Source organism: Ischnura elegans, chromosome 8 (assembly GCF_921293095.1).
Source record: "Ischnura elegans chromosome 8, ioIscEleg1.1, whole genome shotgun sequence".
NCBI lineage: Eukaryota > Metazoa > Arthropoda > Insecta > Odonata > Coenagrionidae > Ischnura > Ischnura elegans.
The window spans coordinates 17814371-17839687 of record NC_060253.1 but is presented as its reverse complement, the minus strand read 5'-3'; the positions used below and the strand labels follow the sequence as shown (position 1 = coordinate 17839687).

General features: G+C 40.1%; 1 protein-coding gene across 1 annotated transcript; it reads right to left on the bottom strand.

Annotated features, from left to right (window-relative positions):
* Positions 1 to 2287: 2287 nt before the first annotated feature.
* Positions 2288 to 22656, bottom strand: LOC124163371 (xylose isomerase-like). The gene is made up of 9 exons (XM_046540245.1): positions 22254 to 22656; positions 17517 to 17669; positions 16380 to 16493; positions 14365 to 14530; positions 12689 to 12894; positions 10914 to 11151; positions 8524 to 8641; positions 5601 to 5771; positions 2288 to 4554 (listed from the first exon to the last, which is right to left on the bottom strand). The coding sequence occupies exons 1-9, from the start codon at positions 22333 to 22335 to the stop codon at positions 4312 to 4314; spliced, it is 1491 nt and encodes a 496-aa protein (XP_046396201.1). The 5' UTR covers positions 22336 to 22656; the 3' UTR covers positions 2288 to 4311.
* Between the last annotated feature and the right edge of the window lie 2661 nt (positions 22657 to 25317).

The following is a 25317-nucleotide window of genomic DNA, read 5'->3' as shown; positions in this document are numbered from 1 at the left end:
CCTCTTTGTGGCAGTCATACAATTTTGTATTCAGGCATTTTGTGAATAAAATATTTTTTCTTTTCTCAGAAATATGAACAAAGAATTGAATTCTTTGTCTTTTGCGTTTAGAATCTTTAAACGAATTTCTACCAATCATAAGTTGACTGCAAACCAATACCTCTGGTAGGGTTTTAAATACAGAAAGGAGGGAGCTCAACTAGCCTTGGAGTCTGAGATAATGTGGAGTCAATGCTGAGAGGGGTCGAAAAAGTGGTACATAGTTGCTGAGCATGTATGATTGCCTGTGGGACCCTTCTTAATGGATTTCCTTCAAAAATCCTCCATGCAGAGGGGGCGGAAGAGTCTTTTGGGGCTCAGTCCAGCAGTCATGCTAAGGAGAGAACTCTACCATCTTGAAAGGGTTAATCTATCCATATGTTATCATATTTTTCAGGGTACCCATATTTTATGCTGGATTTTAGATTTTATCATTTTCTTGCCTGTATTGGGCACTTATCATTATTTATGGAAAAAGGGTTGCAGTCAGTTAATGTGGCAAGTACACTGTTGATGCACTTAGGTTGATGTCTCTTGAATTTCCTTTTTTTAAATCTGCATTTTGTACTAGATTGGCTACATCCATCCTGAGTCTTAAGGCCTGGTTACACGATACATTAACATGTACCGGTTAATGTCTAAATGTATGAACGCGAGAATGAATGCCAAAATACACCATGTAACCATCCAACTTGTGAGAATGCATGCGCAGAGAATAGATCCTGTTCTAATTTGGTTCATGCATTCGTACATGTTCCATTCTGGTCCACCAAAATCATTCACGCAAATGTACATTAACTTGTACATGTTAATATACCGTGTAACCAGGCCTTTACAGACACCAGGGGCGCAGCTAAGAATAAAGGCTAGGGGGGGTTTTAGGCACAACTAATACTTTGGAGTGTGGGGGCATTTGCATACCCCGCCTGGATAGGTGGGAGTTGCGGGGCCCCTTCTCAAGAAAATTTTAAGATTAATGGTTCAAAATGACTAGATTTACCGGTTTTTGAGAGATATTTGATTGATTCTAATACTATTTTATAAGTTATACTAATCCATTAAGTAAAATGGATTAAACTTAAAAATTTCTCTGAGCTCTGGGGGGGGGTTTTATCCCCCAAAACCCCCCTCTTGCTGCGCCACTGACAGATACTGCCCCTTTGCTCAAAAAACTTGCATTCAAAGCTCCAGAAAATACATTAATGGTCGCTAAATTTATATCTGTCATATTCAATGCAGACTCAGCCCTTATTTAGCATGGTACACTTGGATATCGAATCAACTTCCAAATTCTGATTTACTTCTTTGTCTGTTGCTCCAAAATATAAATTCTGGCTTGAAAAGTCCATTTCACAATCATTCTGCCTCATCACAGCCCACCCTTCTTAGTTTTGGCATACATACATGAATGCAAGTCAGTTTCTGAAGTTTATTATTTCCTAGTTGCAATATACAAAAGCCAACCAATGGTGGTAAATGGTCGAGGGCATGATCATTTTAGAGAAATAAATGTATCCATTTTGTATGCTGATGTATCTGTATATAAATTAAGTTAAACTGTAGTTATGCTAAGTAAATAGTTATGCCTCAAATGTGTACCATGTATAGATTATCAACATTTACTTCAACGTAATAAAATAAAAAAAAGGCTAAATAGAGATTAAGCGCCTACCAACTGCTCTGGAGACATTGACTATGATTAGAATGAATGAATAATTTTCACATGAAATAACATTGCTCTTTAATTCAAGTTTATTTAACATTGGATCGATTCACATTGCCACAAACTAAATGCTCACTATTTGCTCATTTTCTTTATTTTGGAGCTGGTATTAGGTTGTCCATAAGTTTGCAAACGAATTTCACCTTGCTCAGCATGTCATATCAAAACCTAGAAAACAATGGGAGTTATAATCCCTTTGATAAAATTCATACATTGCATTCAATACCGTAAAAAATTTTGATTGGTGCAATTTCTTTGCATAAATTGTGAGGCTAAGCATCCATGAAGTGGCATTATGTCATCAAGCTTAGAAATTATTGAAGCAAGCCTCTTTTGGTACAGCAGCGTTGAATTTTTGGAATGATCGGCCTCGGATGTTTTGTATATCCACATTTTCATTTCTTGACACAACCAGCATGCTTTATCCGTATTTTTTTCTGGCGTCGATGATCTACTAATGCTTCTAGAAGCTGTGGTGGCGTTGCTAAAGGCATTTCAAAGGTTTTAGGCAAAATAAAAGTGGTATTCATTTTGCTGAACAAGCCAATTTAATCCACAAGAAGGATACATACTTGGAAAGAAGGAAGCAGTGGAAACAGCAGAAGTTTCAAGCTCTATACAATATTTTCATTGAGCATCAGTGTGCAATTTAATATTATGGACTAGAATGGTCTACTATATAGGACACCCCAATGCTGTACAGAAACTCACATTTAAGATAACTTCGTCTCCATTAATGGAAAGCCTGAGAGTGTGCCTTCATATTTCGTTGTCTTTGCCAATCTGTCATTCAGATGCCGCCTTAACTGTACTGTTTGGAACAGAGAAAACCTCAAAGTTACTTTTTGGACCTTAGACAATGTTTATTACTAAGCCAGTCTGCAGAAAAAATAATTATATTCCAGTAGGAATCCAGGATTTTTTACTATTTTGTAATACAATTAGGAAATGGAATAGCTAAGTTTTTTTAGGTATAGTTTTTTTAATTGTTTACATCTAGCCAGAAGACCTTACTTTGGTTCTGTATGTTTGCGATTCCAAATTTTGTTGCCAGATGAGGCCGTTCATTTATGAAAAAGATGGAGTTTTTATGTTCATATTCAACAGTAGTCCGGTAGTCCTGTAAAAGGTATTTCATCAGGCATTTACATTATTTTTTACATTGATTTCATGATTCCAGTGCAACTTCAAGACTCTTCTGATATCTGGACTGAATAACTTGGTGGCTACTCCTGGTCGCAAAAAAAAGTCGCCCTCAACGTGCATTTATGCCGTGACGAGCATGTAAGATTTGAAAAAAATCTCTGCAACTCGCTGAACACAGTTGCGATGCAATGTTACTCTGGGTATGCATATGTCACAAGAGAAATTTTCTTCTGTGGCTGATGTTAATTTTAAACTCCATCTAATCTGTGAACGATCTCATTTTGGCAAACTACCTGTTTAAAGCCGGTCAAATGAAGTTAATTTGTAAAGGGAAAGTGGAAATGCCTTTTGGTGTGTACCATGCACATGTATTTTTTGTGCCTGACATAACCGTGATCAAAACAAAGGAAAGTAATCATTTTCACTCTCTCCCTCTTTCTTTACCTGGATTCAATCTGGAATTTTATGTGTGCAGTTTAGTTACCTTTCAGAAAGTAACTTTCGATGTAATTTATGATTTTTTAAATGATTTCCGCGAGAAGCTTGTGGAGGCATATTGCATATAGTTCTCAGGATTATTCAGAATGACTATTTTATTCCGAAATATTTTCTGTCAACCCAAAATGTTTCCGAGAAAGTTGTTGCGTATGTAACTTGTACAGAAATACTTCCAGTGTAGTACAGTCCTCATGGAAAGCTTACGCCCTCTAGATGCGCAGAGCAGGGGAAGTAAAATGAGGGGCAAGAAGAGTACAGGAAAGGCAAGTGAGCTCATGGCTGGAGGTATAGCCGATTTAGTTATGCAGTTCAAAGATTTATTGGACAATTTAACTCTGCGCAAAGAATGGGGTGGAGACTTGGCCAATCCTCCCTCGCTGTCTCTCTACAGGCTATATTAAGGAAGGGAAAACTCCTTCCAGTTGTATCAAGGAAGAGGCAACCCCTTCTCCATTCCCACAGCGGGAAATTGCTGAGAGTATTCCATTTTATGGAACACAATATGACCAGCTGCTTAGAGTTAGCGAGGAAAATTGTAAACACTCGCCCGCCTATCAAACAGAGTTTTTTTTTTGGAAAAATGAGGCTCTTCCAATCCCAGAATTCTGTCTGCTGCGCTAAGTCGTAAGCTTTCTTGGGGACCAGAAGCGGATCCAGGACAGGGACAATGGGGGGGGGGGGGGGGCTTGGTGGGGAGCCTTGAGGGTGTAACCTCCCAACAATAGTGGGAGAAATCACCATTACATCCAATGTAAATTGGATACCCCAATAGCCCCTCTCTGGATCCGCCACTGGCGGGAACTGACCGACTGCTGATCCGTTTCAATTGACAAGTTAAAAGTGTGCTCTAGGAAAGGAATTAATTTTGCTCAGGCAGCGCATTCAGGTGTGTTGGGCGCTGCTGTTCACAGGTAGTGCGCGAGGGTGGCTTCCCAGTGTTCGTGGCGGGCCGAGGTCTGCGTGGGTTCGCCGTGCTTTCGGACGTACTCGTCGCACTCCTCGAGGCCGGGGCTCGGCTCCGCGGCTGCAGCTGCGGCCGCTGCTCCCGGGGACGTCGCCACCACGCCGCCGCTCGATCCCACGGAAGTCGGAGACGTCCCTCCGGACATGCGACTTCCGAAGCCACTGTGGAAGCTGAGGTAGCGTTGCTGATGGGAGAAAAAAGTAAGATAGATGGACATAAGCAGTGGCGCCGACTCCATGGGGTCTGAGGCGGCCCGAGCCCATTATTTTAAACGGTTGCGCTTTAGGCTTTGGTTACTTTAACAAATGAAAGTAGATGTCTTTAGGAGCGACACGGAGAACATCATCCTATATTTCCAGGTCCGACAGAAGCAATAAATTAAGAGAGATAGTTTGCCGAACGGATAGCTTAGGGATCAGGTTGTACCCAAAGCGGAATTAGGTGACTCAGAATTTCATTGATGCTGAGCTGCTGCTGCCATTGGTAAGGCCATTTAGTTAAAAGCTGCTGCGGAACTACATCATGTAGGTTAGGACCAAAGTATTTTTCATGCACTAATTACGCTATGTAGGTAAGGTTATGTTGTTGAGTGATTTTTAATTAGAGGTTACCTTTACTAACCCGGAAGTCGCCTCAAAAGGCGGGTTGCGGAGGATGTTAAGACCATTAGCAAAAAAAGGGAAATGGGGGTACGAAGTTCCACCTAGAATTTATCAAAGTCCTTTATTGCTTGGGGGACAAACGAATTCTTATGCCTATCCTAAACGAGCTGAGGCAACTTTGCAATTAGTAAGGCCATTTAGTTGATACCTTTTCCGATTAATTTCTTTGGATACGCATTGGACCATTTTAAAAACTAGTTTTTTAATCCCTCTTTGGTTATATATTTATTATAGGAGGAACGTATACAGTGACGTTGCCAGGATGGTTTCCGGGGGGTTCCGACTCCCCTCCCCCGAAACATAAAAACACAAGTATTTTTCTTCACAAGAGAAAACAAAATATTGATAAATCATGAACTTAAAAAAATATCACTTTAACAAATTAAGTTTTTTCGATTATGAAAAGTGTTAACATTAGTTTAAAACCCATTACTTAGTACTCTGATTTTCAAAAATTTTCCCCCTGGTTTTGGAACCCCCCTCACCCCCGAACGAAATTACTGGCAACGCCACTGGATGTATTATTTACAAAATGAACGAGAGATTTAAAAAAAATCCTGTTGATTACCTGGATGTTCCTGGCAAAAACTCCATCAGTTAGCATGCGCGATGCTGCTTTCAGGGCACGGGCGAAGGCATCAATCCTGCTGATGTGCGCGACGAACAAATCCCGAAGTTCCAGTGACTGACGGTGCGGGGCTGCAACGACGTTCAAGCCTCCTCCGGAAGACAGTCCTCCCTAGAAGATCATCGAACAAAGAAATGGCGTGAAAAATATCACTCAAGAAGGTTTCGCAGAGGAACAAAGTAATCGCCGCAGTCATGGATATTCTCAAACATGCTCTTCTCATGTATAAATTCTTCTCGGGATACCGCGCGGGTAAGATTACACTGTTCTGCAAAAAAATAGTTCAAGAAATGCCCGGCTACAATTTAGGGTGTTTCTGGCTAATTATGGGTCGCTGAATCCGAAAATGACCTCCGTTTTTTTCTTTCACCCTCCATTTTTACGCAACCCCTAAATTGGGGAAAACAACCCCTTATCTAAACTTATCGCTTTTCAATGGACTTTAACTAATGTTTTCTGCTTCTGCTTGAAACAAACTGACGTTTTAAGGCTATCAGGGTCAAGAGAGAGACAAGCTTCACTGGGGTTGAAAAGATTTAGGGGGTGAAAATTGAAAAAAAAGTTAAAAAATATTGAAATAACCATTTTTCTTCGTTTTTTATAACATATGATATGGTAGCTAATGGAAAAGTTTTTAAGGAATGAATACATGGTTCACCCCACCTATTTTGTAAAGGATTAATATAACATAAAATATAGAGGGGAAGGGGGGTATTAGAGTGGTATAGGAGGGGGTTTAGGAGGTGGTATAAAGATCTGCCACAAAAATCTGGAATATGGATTTCCTTTAAAACTGTGATATATCCAACAGGAACCGAAGGTAAATCGCGGCCGTTGATAGAAAAAAACGGAGGTCATTTTCGGATTCATCGACCCAAAATTAGCCAGAAACACCCTAAGTTGTAGCCGGGCATTTTTTGAACTAATTTTTTGCAGAACAGTGTTATGTACGAGCGCCGACGTTTCGGGTACCGACTCGTTACCCATTCGTTCGTTATCGTTATTCGTTACTCGTTACAATCGGGACTCGACCAATCCGGCCTCTCCTACATGCAGCTTCAACGGTCACTTCAAATATTCTGTCAGTAGCCGTGAGAATGGGTAACGAGTCGGTTCCCGAAACGTCGGCGATCTTACATAATTTTACCCGCGCGGTATCCCGAGAAGTGTTAATACGTTGTTGTTATAGTTTTTCGCCGGGAAAGTGTAAAATCTTACATGCTCTTCTCAATTGTATCTCGACTGGCGATAATAAAAATTGTCTTTAACGCTGTGCGAAATTTTTTGTCGAAAAAATGCATCTTCGGTGACTCCGTAAAGTTGTCACGGTGGCTTGTCCTGGTATACTTAAATTAGCCCTTCACATGATCTGTATTTCATAAAAATTTATTTGAAAATTAAAATTTTGGCTCTTCTGGTTATGCTGGACCAAGTATATGAAATATGTTGATAGTCACTGGAATGTACATTTCATGAAAAAAACTGATGTGAAATTTGCTTTGCCATGAGAATCATGATAAAAATGAAACGTATTTATTTAATTAAGGGGGGAAACAAGGTTTATTTTATTCGAGAAGATAATTTAGAACGACTTGGATCGAGTGGTATAAAGCAGATCGTTAATGACTTTAAAAGCCTCTCTCAGGTTGAAAATGAAAAGGAAATCTACCGAAATTGCGTGCTACTTCCAACCAAATGGGGTGGTTTCCTATTATTTTTTATTGCCTAAATCGAAAGATTATTACTCCTGGAGTACGTATTTCTCGCTTCTAGATTTTTAAATGACGATATCTATTTTTCACGATTAAATGAAAAGTGAACATTTTCAAGCGTGCGAAAACGCGACGGCTAAGTATGAATGATGGGAAAACTCCGTGTGACGTCATTCTGGTTCCCGCTGCCGCAACTGAGGTGACCATGGGGCGAGGCTCTGAGCGCTGATACGACGCAGGATGCTAGCAGGTAGCAGAGTACCATGCTGGCTGGTAGCGCTTGGCTTAAATAAGGGTTATTAATACCTTATCAAACGAAGAAAACTTTCCAACATTAGCCAGTTTTAATAGGTGATTATTAAGAGATGTTTCCCTGAGCTCTGTGCCTCATGCATGCATTGGTAATCTCAGACGATGTAAAACTCCTATCTACTCGTATAGAAACTCGGTCACTGAGACGTCACGTGGAGTGGCATCGCATGGGCGCCAATTTGGCCTTTTTCAAATGAGGATAAAATTGACCATTGCCATTCGTCTTAACCAGCATTTCTAAAACCAAATAATTTGTATATTATGAATACAGTAATGGTTAATAACGAATTGCAATCAATGCCTCCGTTTTCTTTGATGAAGGAAACTACCCTATTATGGAATTCATAATCTTATAAGGGGGCACATATTACTTTGGTGCATTTTAGCTAGTGAATGCTGTATTTTAAATCAAATCACATAATTTACGTGTAAGATATGTATGCTCGTAACGCATGAAAAATGCTTCTTTAAAAATTGAAACACTGAATTGCACCCATCGTGCACGCGATTCTCTTGCCTCTTCTCATCAATGAATATCATTTATGAAAGAAAAACTTATTTTATCAAAAACGATTGTTTTAGCTGTTTAGTCGGGGTGAAACCTCCTTAAATCCTATAACTGAAAATTAAGATAAAAGAAAATATTACAGTGATTTTTTGTCGAATTATTTATAGCACTTATATTTACTTAGACTGTGTTATCATGAATGAGGCAGGATCGAGTTCCAGAATACATTTCATGCATACTCGTATCCTTGCCGGGGCTGAGTTGTCTGGTAAAACATTGTGAGCGAATTATGCTTTCAATACTTATGGTGTTACCGTTTAGCAATTGTTACCTGTTCCAAGATCGTCTTCATTGCTAGCGTTGCCTCCCTCAGATCTATCACTGACGGGTCGTGGTATATTCCGTCTTCAGCGGGGCTGTAGCTGTCAACGGATCCCAGAACTCCAAATCTGCAGAGAATAGAGAAGTAATTAGAATAAATTCCATCGCAGTTGATAAATGGGATACCTCTTGATCGAATTTTCTTTCACCTAAAGGCTTGTTTTACTCGGCTTTCAATGTATCTTTGAGCGGCCTGAAAGATACATTAGCCTGATTGGCATGATTAAGCTTTGAATTAAAATGAGAGGCTTGGAGCGGATAGCTAGTCCGGAGAACGCCTTTCGGGATTTGAAATGGTAGTTTATTCATGCATTCAGCTTTGAATGTCTCAGTCATCGTCAGGTGCGCAAGCAAGCTTTTTTTATTGACTATCAAACGGTCAAAATGCTTCTCTGTCCTAACACGCTTGACATTAGAATGAATAGCAAGTTCAGTTTATGTTAAATAAATAGACCATCCATTGAGAATGTATTTTTCAGAACTTCAATTATATAAATGCGTATGCGGTCAAAGCTATTGCCATAACGAAGCACCCGTCAAATCAGGTGTTGACGATTGACGGAGGGAGCTTTACGAACCCCTTGTGACTTCAGTCGCTTATGAAACCAATGATATTTCATAACGAACCCGCAGTAAGAAGAATATAAATAATAGTGGCGTGTCTTGGTTGAGCTCACCAATAATTTAAAGTCATTCTAAATGTACTCTGCCAGTAGTAAGTTACTTATTTTTTAAGTAATCGATGCCTGTCATTATTAAACCAAATTCTAGCTGAAATAGCTGCAATGGAGCCCAATTACTTTTTCTGTTATTGGATGGACCGATTATATTCATGTGATCAACAGCGGAAACGAGTACCGCGGACGGGCTCGCGGGGTTAGACTCCTGAGGACCGGGACCCAAGTCCGAGACTTTTACGCCAGCACGTCTCAGGAGGGGAAAGACAGAGGAAGGAAAAAAGGCGCCGCCGCGATGAGAGCCTCCAGGGATAGGGATGGAAGGAGTGGGATAGAGAATCCCGCGCCGCCGAAAATTTCATGTCGTAAGTTCTATCATGGCTTTTAACTACAATTTGCATATATTTAACTTTAAAATTAGACTGTTTTAAGTTCTCCATTTACAGCACGTTATCGCCAATCGCAATGACATCTATATCGAGATTTTCTAAAAATTATTTAAATAATAACAGCTCCAAAAATGCCAAAATGAAGAGATAGCGTAAAAATAATACCAAAATCGGATTCAGGCGATCAAAATCAGCAGGGAACCTCCATTTCTGTTTCTAATTTAGGTAAAATTACGACGTTATTAATTTTGGCCAGCTTTTTTCGATTTGGGACCACTGCGCGCCGTCATCACGGCGGCATTGGCCACTATTCGTGAAATCACGAGTTAATGAAAAAGAAAAATCCTACACTTTTCCATAGATTCATGTGATCAACATCGGGACCTGGTGGCCAGGGCGGGCCCGCGAAGGTTATGCTGCTGAGGGCCGGGAAGCAAGTCGGTGACTTTCACGCCCGTGCGTCTCAGGAGGAGAAGGAAAATGGATAAGAGGTGCCGCGCCGCGATGAGAGCCCAACGACGGACGGAAGCCTCCAGGAAGAGGATAGGGATATGTAAGGAATAGGATCCCGCCGTCATTTGGGCGACTTGAGCCACTACCAGCGAAACCATAATTTGAGTTGCCAACGAAATTGCAAGATTAATCATGTGATCAGCAGTGGAAACGAGACTCCAGGGCGGGCTCGCAAGGTTACACTCCTGGGGCAGGGACTGTAAGCACTAGCTTTTCTCCTCTGCACCCAGGAAGGGGAGGACAAGGTAGGAAAAAGGAAGGAGGCGCCGCCGCGATAGGAGCCCGACGACGCCTCCTGGGAGGGGATAGGGAAGGAAGGGAAGGGACGAGGAATCCCGCACCGTCACAAAGGCGGGCGGGTCCTACTATTAGCGAAACCAAGCATAAGCAATTAATGTGCCAGCGATTTTAGTGCATTTTCCTATGAAGAAGAAAAATCCATCGATAAAATCGCTAGATCATGTGATCAGCAAAGAGTTTGAGGGTTCAAGGCGGACCCTTCGAAGGATACAACGCACCGGGGCCGGGAACCAAGCCAGTGGCTTATACGCCCGATCACCCGGGGAGGGGCTGGAGAGGAAGGAAAAAGGATAGAGGCGCCGCCGCGATGGGATCAGCAATGTAATTATTTTAAATTTAGACGTGAATGTCAATTCTAAATCGAATAATGATAATTCGAATCTTGTGCACTATACATGTACGCCGCCGCTGCACTCATTTTAAGTAGCGGTGGTTAAATGTGTGCAATAACCGGCACTTACGCTGATGAGATGTGGATGTCGTTGCCGAGGTGCACGCTGAGCTTGAAGTGGCGCTCCAGGCCGTGGTGTTTGAGGAAGCAGAGTGCGCTCATGGCGTCGTACAGGTAGCTCCTTCCTCCGGCTCCACCTCCGAACCCGGTGCCTCCCTTGGCCCATCCGCCAGATCCGCACGCTGGGCCTTCCGGGAGAGTGGGGGCCAACAGGAGCTGACCTCGGAACCCAAGCTTGTCTTTGTATTCTAGAGACAAAAATGCAGCATAACATTATGTAATTCTTTCCCGGCGATTTATTTGCATGAAGTTTTCGGCTCCTTGCACACACAAATTTTGGACGGCCGGTAAAAAATCGGCCGTCCTCATTCCAATGGTGAAGCATTGGAAGGCGTGGCAGCTTGACCACTGATCCTCCACGACCCGGTACCGAGAAAAAGTCGGTTGATCTCGACAGCGGCGCAGCGAGGGGGGGTTTTGGGAGATAAACCCCCCTCCCCCAAAGCTCAGAGAAATTTTTAAGGTTAATCCATTTTACTTATACCTATATGCGTTTATATAAGAAAGATAGTTATCCTTGTGTAAATATTTGAAATATCATATTATAATAATGAATGCAATCGGTAAGATAACAAATAACCGAATGCAAATAAATAAATTTACTTCTCATGTGTGTTAGCACCAGACCTGTGCAAAAAGTGTAAGATGGTAGCCCCATAACTATTCAATAATGGGTACCTATATATTCCATAATTATTTAAGTGTTTTCTAATGTAATATATTTGAATGTAAATGGAATAAAGTTATATTATTATTATATTATTATTATTACTTAATTGAATTGATATTACTAACAGAATAGTGTAAGAATTAATAAAATATCCCTCATAAAGCCGTAAAACTCACCATTTTCAACCATTTATCTTAACATTCCGCAACTAATTAATCTCGTACCATACCGCTTATCCTGGTGGGTATTTCATACCCCCACACATCCCGGTATTAGTTGCACCTAAACCCCCCCAGTCTTAATTCCTAGCTGCGCCCCTGGATCACGACAGCTAAGCAAGTGATCGTTTGACCGTTTAAAATCCGGCTCATGTGGCAGCAGCGCTTCACCGATAAAATATCGGCTGTTTTTTTTATCGGTCGTCCAAAATCGCTACGCTTGCAAGGAGCTATCTTGGTATTTTCACTGGTTCAATTCGTTGTAGGTATATAACGTTTATATAGGTTCACTAACGTTTCAACGGACGACTAGTCTATTGGCGGTCTGCATAAATTTGCAAAAAAAAAGAAGACGAAATTCTCACATCTCTCTCTGGGGCTATGAGCCTCAACCGAGCCATAAGAACAAAACTCCCAGAATTGCCCTTAAACCCGCCCACAACCCTTCCCCTTAATTCCAATAATAATTGAATCTGTGCCGTGACTATGCTGATTTGACTTGACAGAAACCAGCACTTAAAGAAACCCTCATCAGACAGCTGGGAGTTGGGACCTGCAAAGAACAAGAAATCCGTTGCGTGCGTACGTACGTCATCAGGATGAATGAAGAGCAATTGAAGAGCAAAAAAACATAAGAGTTTGTAGTCATACTTATTCATTCACTCAGGTGACGATTTTTTGCGAAGCGATTCGCGAAAATTCGATAAATTTTATTTCATGCTTGCGGTTACGGATCGATTACCTATACCATCCCTGATTTTCGTTGCGCTTCATGATGTTGTTATTTTTTTTAAACGTTGCCTTTGGAAAGTGAGGCAAAGTATGGGTGGGACTCACCGGCTGCCATTCGGAGGAATCGGGCGTAGTTCCTCATCTCTCGCTGGATGTCCGAATGGAGGATGGAGGGGAAGCCCTCGCGAGCCGCCGGGAAGAGGAAGGCCTCCGCGCCGAGACGGTGCGCAGCTTCCAACCCCCGCCTCACCTGCGCTCCAGCCATCGCAACCACGCCCGCCTCCGGACTCGTGCCCGCTCCGTGAGCGTACCTGCATCGGGAGATGAGAAACAGTGGGCGTCATTCAATGCTGGAGGCATTCAGGGGAGAAATTGAATCGATGAGGTTAGGAATTGAAATTATGAGGAACCAGTGGCGCAGTGGATTTTTTTTTCGAAGAAATGCCATTTGTTGGTGCATATCTTGTTATTATATTGGAAGGGCTACGGAAGATTTTGGGAAGCGGCGAGCACAAGACACATTTGGTGTAATTGCTGCTTTTAACCCTCCAGCGGGCGCGACTGTTATTTCTACACAACCGGGCGAATGGCGTACTTTGCCCATGTTAGTGTGTTGCCATTATGAGTGTTTGAAGTAGGCAACCTGATTAAAACGGTTTAAATCAATCATTGTTGATAAAAATTATTATTTTTTGCTAAAAACTCAGTTTTATTTTAAATTTTTATTTATTTATTTTTAAATATCCCAATTTTCATTCATTATTCGAACGTTGTTGGTTGTTCCCAAAAGGGAAGAAGTCGCTATTTTGTGATGGAAACTTTGAGTACTGATGAGAATAAAACATTTCCACCAGATATCGCCGGACACTGTGAATTATGTTTGAGTACTGACTTATGAAATTGATCGAATTGGCTTTCACACGGTGAAAATTCGTGCTGAGTGGAGGTAAACAGCTTTTCACAGATTTTTGTCCGGTGCGACGCGTTTTGACTATAAAGGAGCCATTATCGATTACATGCTATTCACTAGGGCGTAATAGGAACGGCTTCGCAAAACAGGAATTCGAAAATGACGCCTCGTATCTGATAAAAATTCGTGAAAAATTTCAAACGTTGTATATCTTTAATCTACGGACATTATGATTTATTGGAGTGTCTCTTTAATATCGAAACCTTTCGTTTAAGTCGCCAGGTTCAAAGGAAAACCTTACTCATGCCGTAAATAACTACATTACATAAGATATATTGAAGGTATTGAGAAGGTTCAAAAACGTTTTTTGAGAGCTGTATATGTGAAAGAATATGGGATTTATCCTGTGATGGATAACCATGTACAATCCAATAAATTGTCACTAATGTATGACTTACAGAGACTTGAAAATAGGAGGCACATGAATGATCTCATGTATTCATATAAAATTTTGAATTGTGTGAGTGACTCCCAAATGTTAGCGATGATGGACTTTTATGCTCCCTAAGTGTGTTGCAGGAATAATAGGCTGTTTCAGATTAAGGGAGTTAACACCAAGTATGGGGAAAATTCACCTCTAGGCAGAATGTGCAAGAGGTATAATAGACATTCCAGGGAGCTGGACATATTTGGACGATGGTCAAAATATATCGACTATGTGAAGGCCTGTAAATAATGGTTTCTGAACTTTTAATTTTTCTTTAAACTGTAATAATACTGGGTACATTTATGGTTTGTCCTGTTATTGATGTTGATTGTTGGATAAAATAAAATAAATAGATAAATAAGGCCGTGGCCCTTCTTAGGTCACCTCGGGTGCGAGAAGAGGTCAACTCCGAGCCATAGAGGTCGGATTCCAGTGCGCTGTTGAAGCTCCGTGACCAGCTCAATCGCCTCGTCCATGTTCCGACCCGTCTCCTCCGGAGTCTCCCCCTCGGGACACAGATCTCGGTCGTAAAGAGTCCAGTACTTTGTACCTGCAGGATAGAGAACGAAACTCTATGACGTGAAAACACACTCATTCAGGGGCGGATCCAGGATTTCTTTGTGGGGGGGGGGGGGTACATAACAATAAAATATTTCATAAATAATTCTGTATATATTTACTCCGGATTCGAGGCTCATCGGCGTCAGCTCTTTCTTTCGTCAATTTATTTTAGCATGCTTTTCTTTCTGCCAGCTCTTTGGGCTACGTTTTACTTAGAGCTTAGGTTTGTTTCTCACTTCATCGCATATTTGCCTCGTCAACAAGCTGTGTCAGGATTAATTTACCACTACCTCCATAATCATGATTTATTTTATGCACATGCAAGGCCGTATCTGGAATTTTGTCCTGGGGAGGGGCACAAGGATACCTCGTAATACAAAACGTACGCAATGATAATGGGACCGTATTATAAATCTTGCGTATTTTTTAAGGGTCTGGGGGGGGGGGGGGGGCACGTGCCTCCGTGCCCCCCCTAGATCCGCCTTTGCACTCATTTGTGTTCGCATATTTTTTAAAGGTGTAGAGTATGATATCCCATGGAATATTTGCTCAGTATTGCGGAAGAAGGTAAACAGTCTGCTTTAAAATGATGAAAAAAACAACTTAAGGTTGCGGAACATTATAGCCATTGTCATTTGCATTATAACCAGATGTCAAACAATGAACGCAAGGGATTCGTTATAAAATCTCGTACTTGTACGCAATATGACTGTCATCAGCGGAGGAATAGGATATCTTGGGCGGCAATCTGGATAGCCTTTCAAACCTATCGTTTTTAATCCTTTTGTCCTCATGAAGAAAATATCAGTAGATAATGTTTAATGCCAGCGCATTTAGTTTTTAAGCGTTTAATATAATTTTTATATTTGAAACAAAGGTCAGTCAGTAGTACATTCTGGGTAACCTACATAGAAGCTTAATATATATTATTATCACTATGCGACGTGTACACGACAGGAAACATACCAATAGATTTCGAGGGGAACATCATTATTCCTATTCTCAAATAGAAGAAAGCGGAAATATGTGAAGACATCGGGACAATTAGCCTAATGACTCTTTCTTCGAAGGTATTAACAGGAACCGTTATCAGGAGAATAGAACGAAAAGCAATTCCTCGATGAAGACCAATGGTATGTGTGGACCCATCCAAAGCTTAAATATACTTCTTTAACACTTAACCAGTGACGTGAAATAATTGACACACTACCAGTGACGTGCCGTCAAGGAGACCGCAATAAAACAAAAATTCGTAAAACGTTGCAAAGTCATTTTCACTGCTTAGTTTACTGTTGCTTTGACTTCTCAACTATTACAAAACTTATATTTAATATTATGCATTCCAAATACGAACCAACTTTTTCATTAAAAATTGCTATTTGAGACAGGATAAAAAAACCGATATCAATAACACTTGAGTTATTATTTTTAGTATGGTACTTTTTTAAATTAAGTACTCAATTATCCACGTTATGCAACTAGAAATGCTTCCTTATAAATTGTTAATTATTATTATTATTATTCTTGAAAAATAACTAGGAATTATTTTAACAAGTTTTTGTATCATTTCCACCAGCATTACGTTTATTGGATTTCCAATTTAGCGACGTGAGGTCTCACAGACCGCTACTCAAATTCAGTTTCAAATTTTCAGAAATAAATAATAAGAACGTTAAATTTTAAGAGTGCTATGACCTTATCATAAAAAATTATGACGATCACGAGGATCATAGATATTTTAAAATGGCATTTTTGAAAATATTCATAATTTTAGGCTAGTTTTTTTCATTTGCGAGATATCTCTAGAATGAGCTAAAATAAGGTTCGAGTTTCCTCACCTAATTTTGTGTAGAACTCAAAGGCGGCTCGCAGTCTTCTTTTGTAGTTTTCCATTGTGTTGGTTCCATCATCCCAAGGGCGTTGGAATGTCTGCTGACCGAATGCATCAGCTCCTAGATAAGTTGGAATGGAAACATTTTTTTATCGGAATGTAAAATATATCATAATTGATAGGTGTACACTCCCAAGAAATAATTGACTTTTATAAAATCATTGTATAATCAGAAGTTCAAAAACAGCAAAAAAAGCACCCAGAAACGAAAGTGCCTGCACGTAAATTGCCGACAATCCAGGAAATGCCGAGGCTCTTGAAGATGAAAGTCTGTGCTCACACAGCGGCGGATACAGATGGGGGGCGGAGGGGGCGCGTCCCCCTTCTTGCGGGTCCGCCCGTATTACCGAATATTGCAAAACCACAATTGTAACTTTTTTATATCACAAGATGGCACTGTCTTTTACATGTGTACAATCATTTTAAATAACATTTTCTTATACTCTGTGACATGATCTTCTATATTATTTCTACTGTATAGATACCTTTTTCTCAACGTATACGCAACCAAACTCTACAAATGAGGTATCAAAAATGCACAGAATTTATCAGAGAACATGCGACGGCATACCTTACTTCCTAAATATTGCTATTGTTTCCTAAAATTGGTTTTTAAATAATTTTTAAAAAAACAAAAACAAAAAAAAAACAAAAACCGGTAAATATTCCTGACGTTAACGGCGCACAAACTGATACATTTGTTCATTTGCAACAATATCTCGCATTCTTTAAATAACTTTTATCAAAATGCGGCTGATTCCACAATCAAGTCTCTTGTTGATAAGTAAGTATGAGTCATCATGTTCGTTTAACAGAGGATAGTGTAATTACTTCCAATATTGTGTTTAAAGAGGTCCTCTGACCTCAATTTGTACATGAACATTCCAATTAAATTTGTACATAAGACCCTGCCTTTTTTTCTACATTCTAAAATTAGAAACGCGCCTATTTCTCTGTGGACCTGCATTCAAAAGAGCGGGCGCAGCACGCTCGTAATTTTTTATTACGATAAAAGTAAAGACAACTCGACATATATTTGGCGCCCGCCGCCTTGATTTTTTCCAGTATCCGCTACTGTGCTCACCTGTGCTGCGGAAGGCGTGTGGGAAAGAGACTGCTGGTCGCATCCACTCCTCCATGGTGCGGCCATGGACCCTCTCGTTGGCGCCGCCGTAATAGCGGTAGTAGAGGGTCTCATCTGGTCCAGCTTCCGGGCGATACTCCACCCGATTCAGTCCTGGAATGTGAACATGATACAGTTTAATTTGAGAAAGTTGTAAAGGGAACTGCGAAGCGGGACAAGTTCTCCTAAATCCCTGTGGCCTATGATAACGCCATCCAGTGGCGCAGCGAGGGGGGGGTTTTGGGGGTTAAACCCCCCCCCCCCCCAGAGGTCAGAGAAATATTTAAGTTTTACCCATTTTACTTAATTGAATTGGTATTACTAATAGAATAGTCTAAGGATAAATAAAACATCCATCAGAAAGCCGTAAAGCTCACCATTTTACACCGTTTATCTTAAAATTCTACAATTTATTAACCCGATAACGCCTAGCGGTACCATGTGGTACTTTTTTTTGAGTTTTTGAGTGAATTTGGATGAAAATGAATATTTCTTCTTGTGAAAAAGAAAATAAGCAACGTTTTTGGCATTAAAATGTGAAATTACTAATTTTTAATTAATTTAGATTTGTTGACCCCTTAAGGGCCCAGCGGTACCACATTGTACCAGGCTGTATCTTAAAGACTATTAGTGCTAACATTATAAAATATGCATCTAATTAAAGATAATTTAATTGATTTTTAAATTGAATATTACGAAAAAGTTTGGATTATATTTTTAATTCAGCCGTTACCGGGTTAATCTCGCACCTACCGCTTATCCTGGTGGGTAATCCATACCTCCACACAGCCCGGTATTAGTTGCGCCTTAACTCCCCCCCCTCAGCCTTAATTCCTAGCTGCGCCCCCCGACGCCATCCGTCCCGAGTGAAAAACCTTTATCAAAGGCCGATAAAATTGGAAAGCACGCTATCGATAATCAAGAAAGATTTCAATCAGTCGAGCTTTCTAAAACATTTAGTGAAGCCGAATGTTTCTCATCGGCGATCTCAAAAATTCAATGCCCGTGCATTTGCAAACTTTTACTGCTAATAATTCACGCATGTATTCTAAGTAGATTTTTTGGGTTATCTTATACATCTCAAATGTATATTTGAGTGTTCATCGAAAGTATAATAAACATGTTTGTGTACAAACTGTATCGAAAAAAAACAGCCGATTTTTTCGATTAATCGATCTTTCGGTTCAAATTTCGATTTTTGTTGAAAAAATCCAGCTTTTAATTTCGATTAAAAATCGATTTCTCGAAAACTCGATTTTCCGACCGGCATTTTTTTCCATCACTAATCGTAGTTATGCCCATAAGTGCATCACGTAAGCCGCAAAGGAGTGTAATATAATTTCCAATTCTTGATCGAGGATTTTGTCCTATATTTTTAAGGTTTAAAATTGACCGGTAGGAGAATAGAACGAGTTATTTGAGGGCCTTGTCCGTTGAGGGATTCAGTGAAATATTATCATAATTTTTATTTCGTAGGTGGAGGTGAGGAATGAAGTGATGTTCTTTATCAGGAGGTGCCTCACTGAAGGTAATTTGGTGAGCATAGCCCGTATTTCAATGAAAACAAATCTGGAGCATTATTATTAGAAACTCCGTCATTCCTATTGCATTGAAGGATTTCCTCGTAGTTTCCTTGTTGAATGATCCACGTTTTACTCATAACCTACACATGAAAGTCACTTTCTATACTAGGCACGACCACACTTTCACTAAAAATGGCACCTTATTTTGCAAAAGACTACCTAAAACTGGGCAGTTATTCATAGGGTTTTATGAACCTGATAATTTACATATACACACAATTTTGTAATTTTCCACACTTAAATCAAACTTGCACCGGTTTCCTAGGTTTCAACGGGTAACCGTCATTCTCAAGTATGAGCACCAGCAATGTACCGCATTATATAACTGTTACGTTGGGGAAGCAAAAAATTCAGGGGCTGACTAAAAGATACCATACCACGTTCACAGTATATAACACTCAAACTGTATAGCCAAGTACCAATTAGTCCGATTATGGAAAACACTAGGGCATGGTAAAAGGCCAGAAAGGTCACAAAAGAGAATATTTGGCATTATGGAAACAGTCAGTCATGGATGATTCCTTGGAAGAAGGTTAACACACAGCAATGGTGAGCAGAAGTCCAAAATATGGTAATTTGACAAGGAGAATTTCTTCAAGAGAATTAACGATTCCAAACATTTCAAGGTAATCCAATGTCTCTCCATTATTTTGAAAATTATAAATAAACGGTTTGAAGTCACTGTGATGGCCAATTTCGATTGTCTTTTTCTGTCAATATTTTAAAAGTATTCTACCGATTAAGGTAGTTATTATGGCATTGTCCCCTCCCTTTAAACTCACAGTAAGGTCTGTTCCCTTTCATTCTGCCTAAAAATCCTATTCTCCTAATTTTCAAGTGCGCGAAAACGCGACGGCTAAGTATGAATGCCGGGAAAAAGTCCGTATGACGTCGTTCTGGTTCCCGCTGCCGCAACTGAGGTGACCTTGGGGCGAGGCTCTGAGCGCTGATACGACGCAGGATACTAGCAGGTAGCAGAGTACCATGCTAGCTGGTAGCGCTTGGCTTAAATAAGGATTATTAATACCTTATCAAACGAAGAAAACTTTCCGACCACAGCCAGTTTTAATAAGTTATTATTAAGACATGTTTACCTGAGCTCTGTGCCTCATGCATGCATTGGTAACCTCAGACGATGTAAAACTCCTATCTACTCGTATAGAAACTAGGTCCCTGTGTCGTCACGTGGAGTGGCATCGCATGGGCGCCAATCTGGCCTTTTTCAAATGAGGATAAAATTGACCATTGCCATTCGTCTAAACTGGTATTTCTAAAACCAAATAATTTGTATATTATGAATACACTAATGGTGGGTAACGAATAGCAATCAATGCATTTCGTTTTCTTTGGTGAAGGAATCTACCCTATAACATGACGTCAATGAAACGTTTTCATGGATCGCCGCTCCTAGAGGGATGGTGTCCCTCATTAGAGCTCAGTGCAACCCCACGAGACCGCACCCCTCGAAAATCTCCCTAGCCGAGTGCGATCATCACAGGTTTTAGCGCGGAAAACACGGGTTAAACGTGAATCTAGAGAATATTTTAAGGAATAATAATGTAGCATCTGACCGCGTAACACATTTTTCGAAAGAGTCACAACTTTCCTTTACGGTACATAGATATATTAAACTTGCGGACCATGGCAACGTTCCCTTTAATCAACCTATCAATAAGTAAGGAGTAACTAATAGATATACAAAAAAAAGGTCACAAAAAGGTATATTTGACACAGTGTACAGATATGGTGGGTCACTCGTGGATTATTCCTTCGAGGAAGGTTAATATATAGCAATGGCGAACGGAAGTCAAAAACATGGTGATTTAACATTTTTATCAGGGACGTAAGCAATTTTGGTCAATTCAAGGTAATCCAATTCCTCTACCTTATTTTCAAAATCAAAATTGTCGGCTTAATTTTACTGCATGGAGCAACGAATAGATATTCAATTAGTGAGGAACAGTTCAAGACGAGAGAGAAGGAGGCGGTGTGAAATGAACTCTTGCGTCGAGGCAACCTTAAAAATAAATTATGCGACTAACCACGAGGCCAATGTATAAGGCCGATAGGTGACCGAGTAGCGGTGATCGAGTTCCCGACGTCATCAACGTATTTGCAATAGGGTTAAGAGCAACGATTTGTCGCGGCGAATAGCTCGAAAAGCAGGCGTCGTACGGTGGGGCCGATAGACGAAAAAATTAATGCAGACGAATAGCTTTCTAAAGGTAACCGTCATTCTCAACATTATAATAATGTATCAGAATTATTCAAAGTTGCCCTTTTGGACATATTAATGTTTCATAATCATTTTAAATGCTATTTTTGTCATAGAAATAGGAACTCACCATCTCATTCTCATATAAATGATGATTGAGCCGTGACACCTTTAAATTTAACCGATTCAGGGTCGATGTCGTGGAAGTCGACACATAATTAAAGTAAAATGTAGTTGCACTTTTCCAAAATTAGTTAAATGAGTACGACGCGTTTCAGTTCACCATGCCATCGTCTGATACAATATTCAAAATGTGACAACTTTACTTTAGTTGCAATTAATTAATTTTATAATAGTATATCATACTTTTTAATAAGCTGCAATGGATGTTAAATCATATGCATAAATTTATACAATTGTATTATTACATACATCTATTGCACACATATAATCAGAAATGAAAGCATTCAAATAAAAGCAGAACAAAGATTTCTAATGGCTGCATCGATATTTATACCTTTCGATACAGATATCGCTTAGAACTTTTTGAGAGCGATACGGAGAATATCATATTAGAACCCCACTATATTTCCACATTCGACAGAAACGATAAATTTTGAGAGATGTTTCGCACAACGGATTGGGGCGCGTATTTCGCCTCATTAATTAAGGACTTAAATAAATACTAGATGGAAATTCATTACCTTTTTATTTGTTTACGGCTGGTGTCCTAACACTCCCCAGCACATGTCTATTGAGGCCACTTGCGGAGCATGTAGATGTAAATAGATGAAGATCGAATCGAAAATCGGAAAAATATGCGTCTCTTTGCATTCCAACCGCTCTCCCGGATTTCGATTAAATAAAATCGACGATCGATTCGTTTGGGGATTCACTCACCTGGGAAGAATTCATTGGCGTCGAAGGTCCTCGTCTCCCGTTTCTGTCGCTTCGTCGCCTGCCCCGTCCCGTAGATAGACATTTCGGCCTCCTCCTGATCCAACGTTTCGCCTTCCGATTTCTCGCCCCTTTTCCGACTGCCACCGACTAAACTGGATATCGTTTGCCCTATCTGTGATTCGTTGCGTGTCGTCGAAACGTTTTTCTCCGTCCGTTGTTTCCTTTTCTTCTCCTCCCTCGATCGAGTTGAGCGCTTCTCCGTCGTTGAATCGAGTCGTCAGCGTCGCTCGTAACCTCTCTTGCTCCTGGGCGATCTTCTTTTTCCAGGCGTTATCTGCCACTGTGTTACTTCCACTGTGAACTAGGGGACGGCGACGAGCTACAACTGTCGACTCCCTCCCATGACGCTACCCTTTTTATAAAGATCCACCACTCTTAAACTCATCCCCATACTTTGGGAAGGGATCGTGTTTTTTTTTTATTCTTCTTGGTGTATTGTATGCTTCTCTTTTTTTTCTAAGTGGTGGCGTTGCTTATAGTATTCACGTTAGCGTTTGTAAGCCGGGCAGGCCTTGGGCGCTGTTGTCTTCACGGGTGTCGCATTTCATTTGTCTCCCCTTGGCGCCACGGCTCCTTCTTTCCCCAGCGTCTTCTTTCGACAGCATCACGCTAGAATCTCTCGCGGTGCGTGGCGGCCTGAGCTCACTGTCTTACATGCAACAGGTGGGAGGGAGTTTCGGGTCATTTTGATGATTCGGTCTTTTGGAAATGATTCGGTTTTTCAAATCAGTCTGAACAGAACTATTCCTGCACAGTCTGAACAGTTAAAGAAAAAGATATGACACTTTTCCAAAAGTTTATTGCGTACTCTACTGCGCGCAATAAACTTTTTGGAAAAGTGTTATCTCTTTTTCGTCAACTCAGGGTGTCCTTCCACTATACTTCCTCTGCCCAAGTAATTTTATTAGCTCTTAAAAAAACTTGAAAACCGGAACAACTGATTTTCAAGAAAGCTCTGTTACTAATTTGAAAGTATTGGCTTGATTGATTGAATACAACAAGTGTAGATAAGAGTTTATCCTATTAACATTAGACTGTGTAGCTGAAAAAATAGAAAGTAAATAGCTGCCAGCAGAAAAATGTTATGCCGGATCTATGTCAGATTCAAAAGAGTCGATCTATCGATATTTAGAATCCATGAAAACTACATTGAGTACTAAACTATATATGTACTTCATTTCAAAATTTTTAAGTTCCCTTAGTGAGAGTTTGTTCCTAGGTACGAGAGAAATAATGAAATGAGAGAGATAATTTTCCGAACGGATAAGTAAAGGAGTTCGTTATTTCCTTCGGGAAATAAATGTTTTAATTGAACTCTAGCTGGGATTAGTAGTATTATACATCTTTTTTCTATTAGACTTTTTTCTATCTTGATTTTTTAACATTGAAACCCCATAAGGCAAATTCAAATTTTTGGTTTGGACCCAAATTGTGAGGTCAAAAGGGGAAAATTGTAAAATTTTGCTTACGCTCAACAAAACTTAGGACCTTCCCCATAAGTGTGCCAATGTTCATGAATATTTCTCGATGCAAAGTTACTAAAACTAGAGGTCAAAAATGACATACGACATATCAATCGCGCACCTTCATTCTTTTTGTTGGTGACTGTTGGTTTCCTAGCACCCCCCGCAACATGGCAATGCGTCGGATTGCGGAGTAGTGTGTTGATGTTATTACTGGATACATTTTTATTATCATAAGCATGCAATGAACTTTAATATCTCCCCACGACGCGACGTATGCTGTTGCCTCCGCTAAGGCGAATGTTAGTATGCCCGTATGGTCACTGCCGTTAAGATGTTGCACGCGGCCCATTATCAGAGGCCCATTAATTTGCATCTTAGAATGGAGCTTAGTTATGAGATCTGCTTAATTTTTACATAGCGCATGTTAAAGCACTAGCTCAATGTTTTTTATTTTTATTTTTGGCGTATGTTTTCAAAGAATTATCATTTGTCGTTCGACGTGAAGTCACATGTTAGGACATCAATTCGAACCGTCTTTATTAGATGTGAAAAGTCATATGAGAGGAATATCCATAATTTTAGTTCTACAAAGAATGGCAACCTTAAGGAAGCGCCATAGATAAATCTCCGTATTCGCCCGCAAGCCATCTCAATAGAGGTGTGGCAGGGGCTGTTATGACAACAGCCTAAAGCAATAAAAAGAAAATGCTGTAGCGAAATTGCGCTTAGAATTTGTTTAAGTCCTTCATTGTCCGGGGGAAAAACGAATTCCTATACTTATTCGCTCGGAAAAATATCTCTCTTAATTTATCGTTTCTATCGGACCTTGAAATAAAGTGGGGTCTAATATGATGTCCTCCGTGTCGCTCTGAACCATATGTACGCTATACCTATATCGAAAGATATCTATAGCAATGTGTTCTAAGAAGTCTATGTTTTGTTTTCTATTTGTATGTGTTCATTTCAGATTAGACATGAGCCATATATGTGCACAATGCTGTATGTATGTAAATTATCATGTGTGCAATTTATGTACATAAATTTATAATTATTAGAACTTATTATAAAATATGATGCATTCCTTTTTTATTGTTTTGGGGAAAAACGAAGTCCCATAATTATTCTTGTACTTAATCATTTCTGTCGGACATGGAAATGTATTGGAGTTCTAATATGATGTTTTCACTGTCGCCCTGAAAGATATGTATTCTTAATGCACAAGCAATCTAAGACTAGCGCGCAGCCTCCAAGTCTCTAGCTGTGCACAGCCTTAAAGTCTGTGTAACGCTGTCTGTACGCTCGTAGCAGTTTTTGACGAACCGCTCTGCTTTCCTTTGTTTTCTATTATGTTCACGGATTAAGTCTTTTTCCGCTGGATCCCATATACTCGCTGATACATGATTTTACACTTCCAGTCAGCGTTTTGAGATTTTTTTCAAAATCAATTTAAACAATTTCGTGGTGGGTTATTTCGGAGGGGGGGAGGGTGAATTTCGGAAGAGAAGAGGAATCCTTTGCAGGAGGCCATTCGAAACATT

Bases quoted from the DNA above. Each gene is read 5' to 3' on its own strand.
- LOC124163371 (XM_046540245.1), bottom strand. From the start codon at position 22,335: ATGTCTATCTACGGGACGGGGCAGGCGACGAAGCGACAGAAACGGGAG. The intron at 11,152-12,688 runs GTGAGTCCCACC...TTTTGTCTCTAG, and splicing joins ATTCCTCCGAATGGCAGCCG to AATACAAAGACAAGCTTGGG. The intron at 5,772-8,523 runs GTAACAATTGCT...ATGATCTTCTAG, and splicing joins TGAAGACGATCTTGGAACAG to GGAGGACTGTCTTCCGGAGG.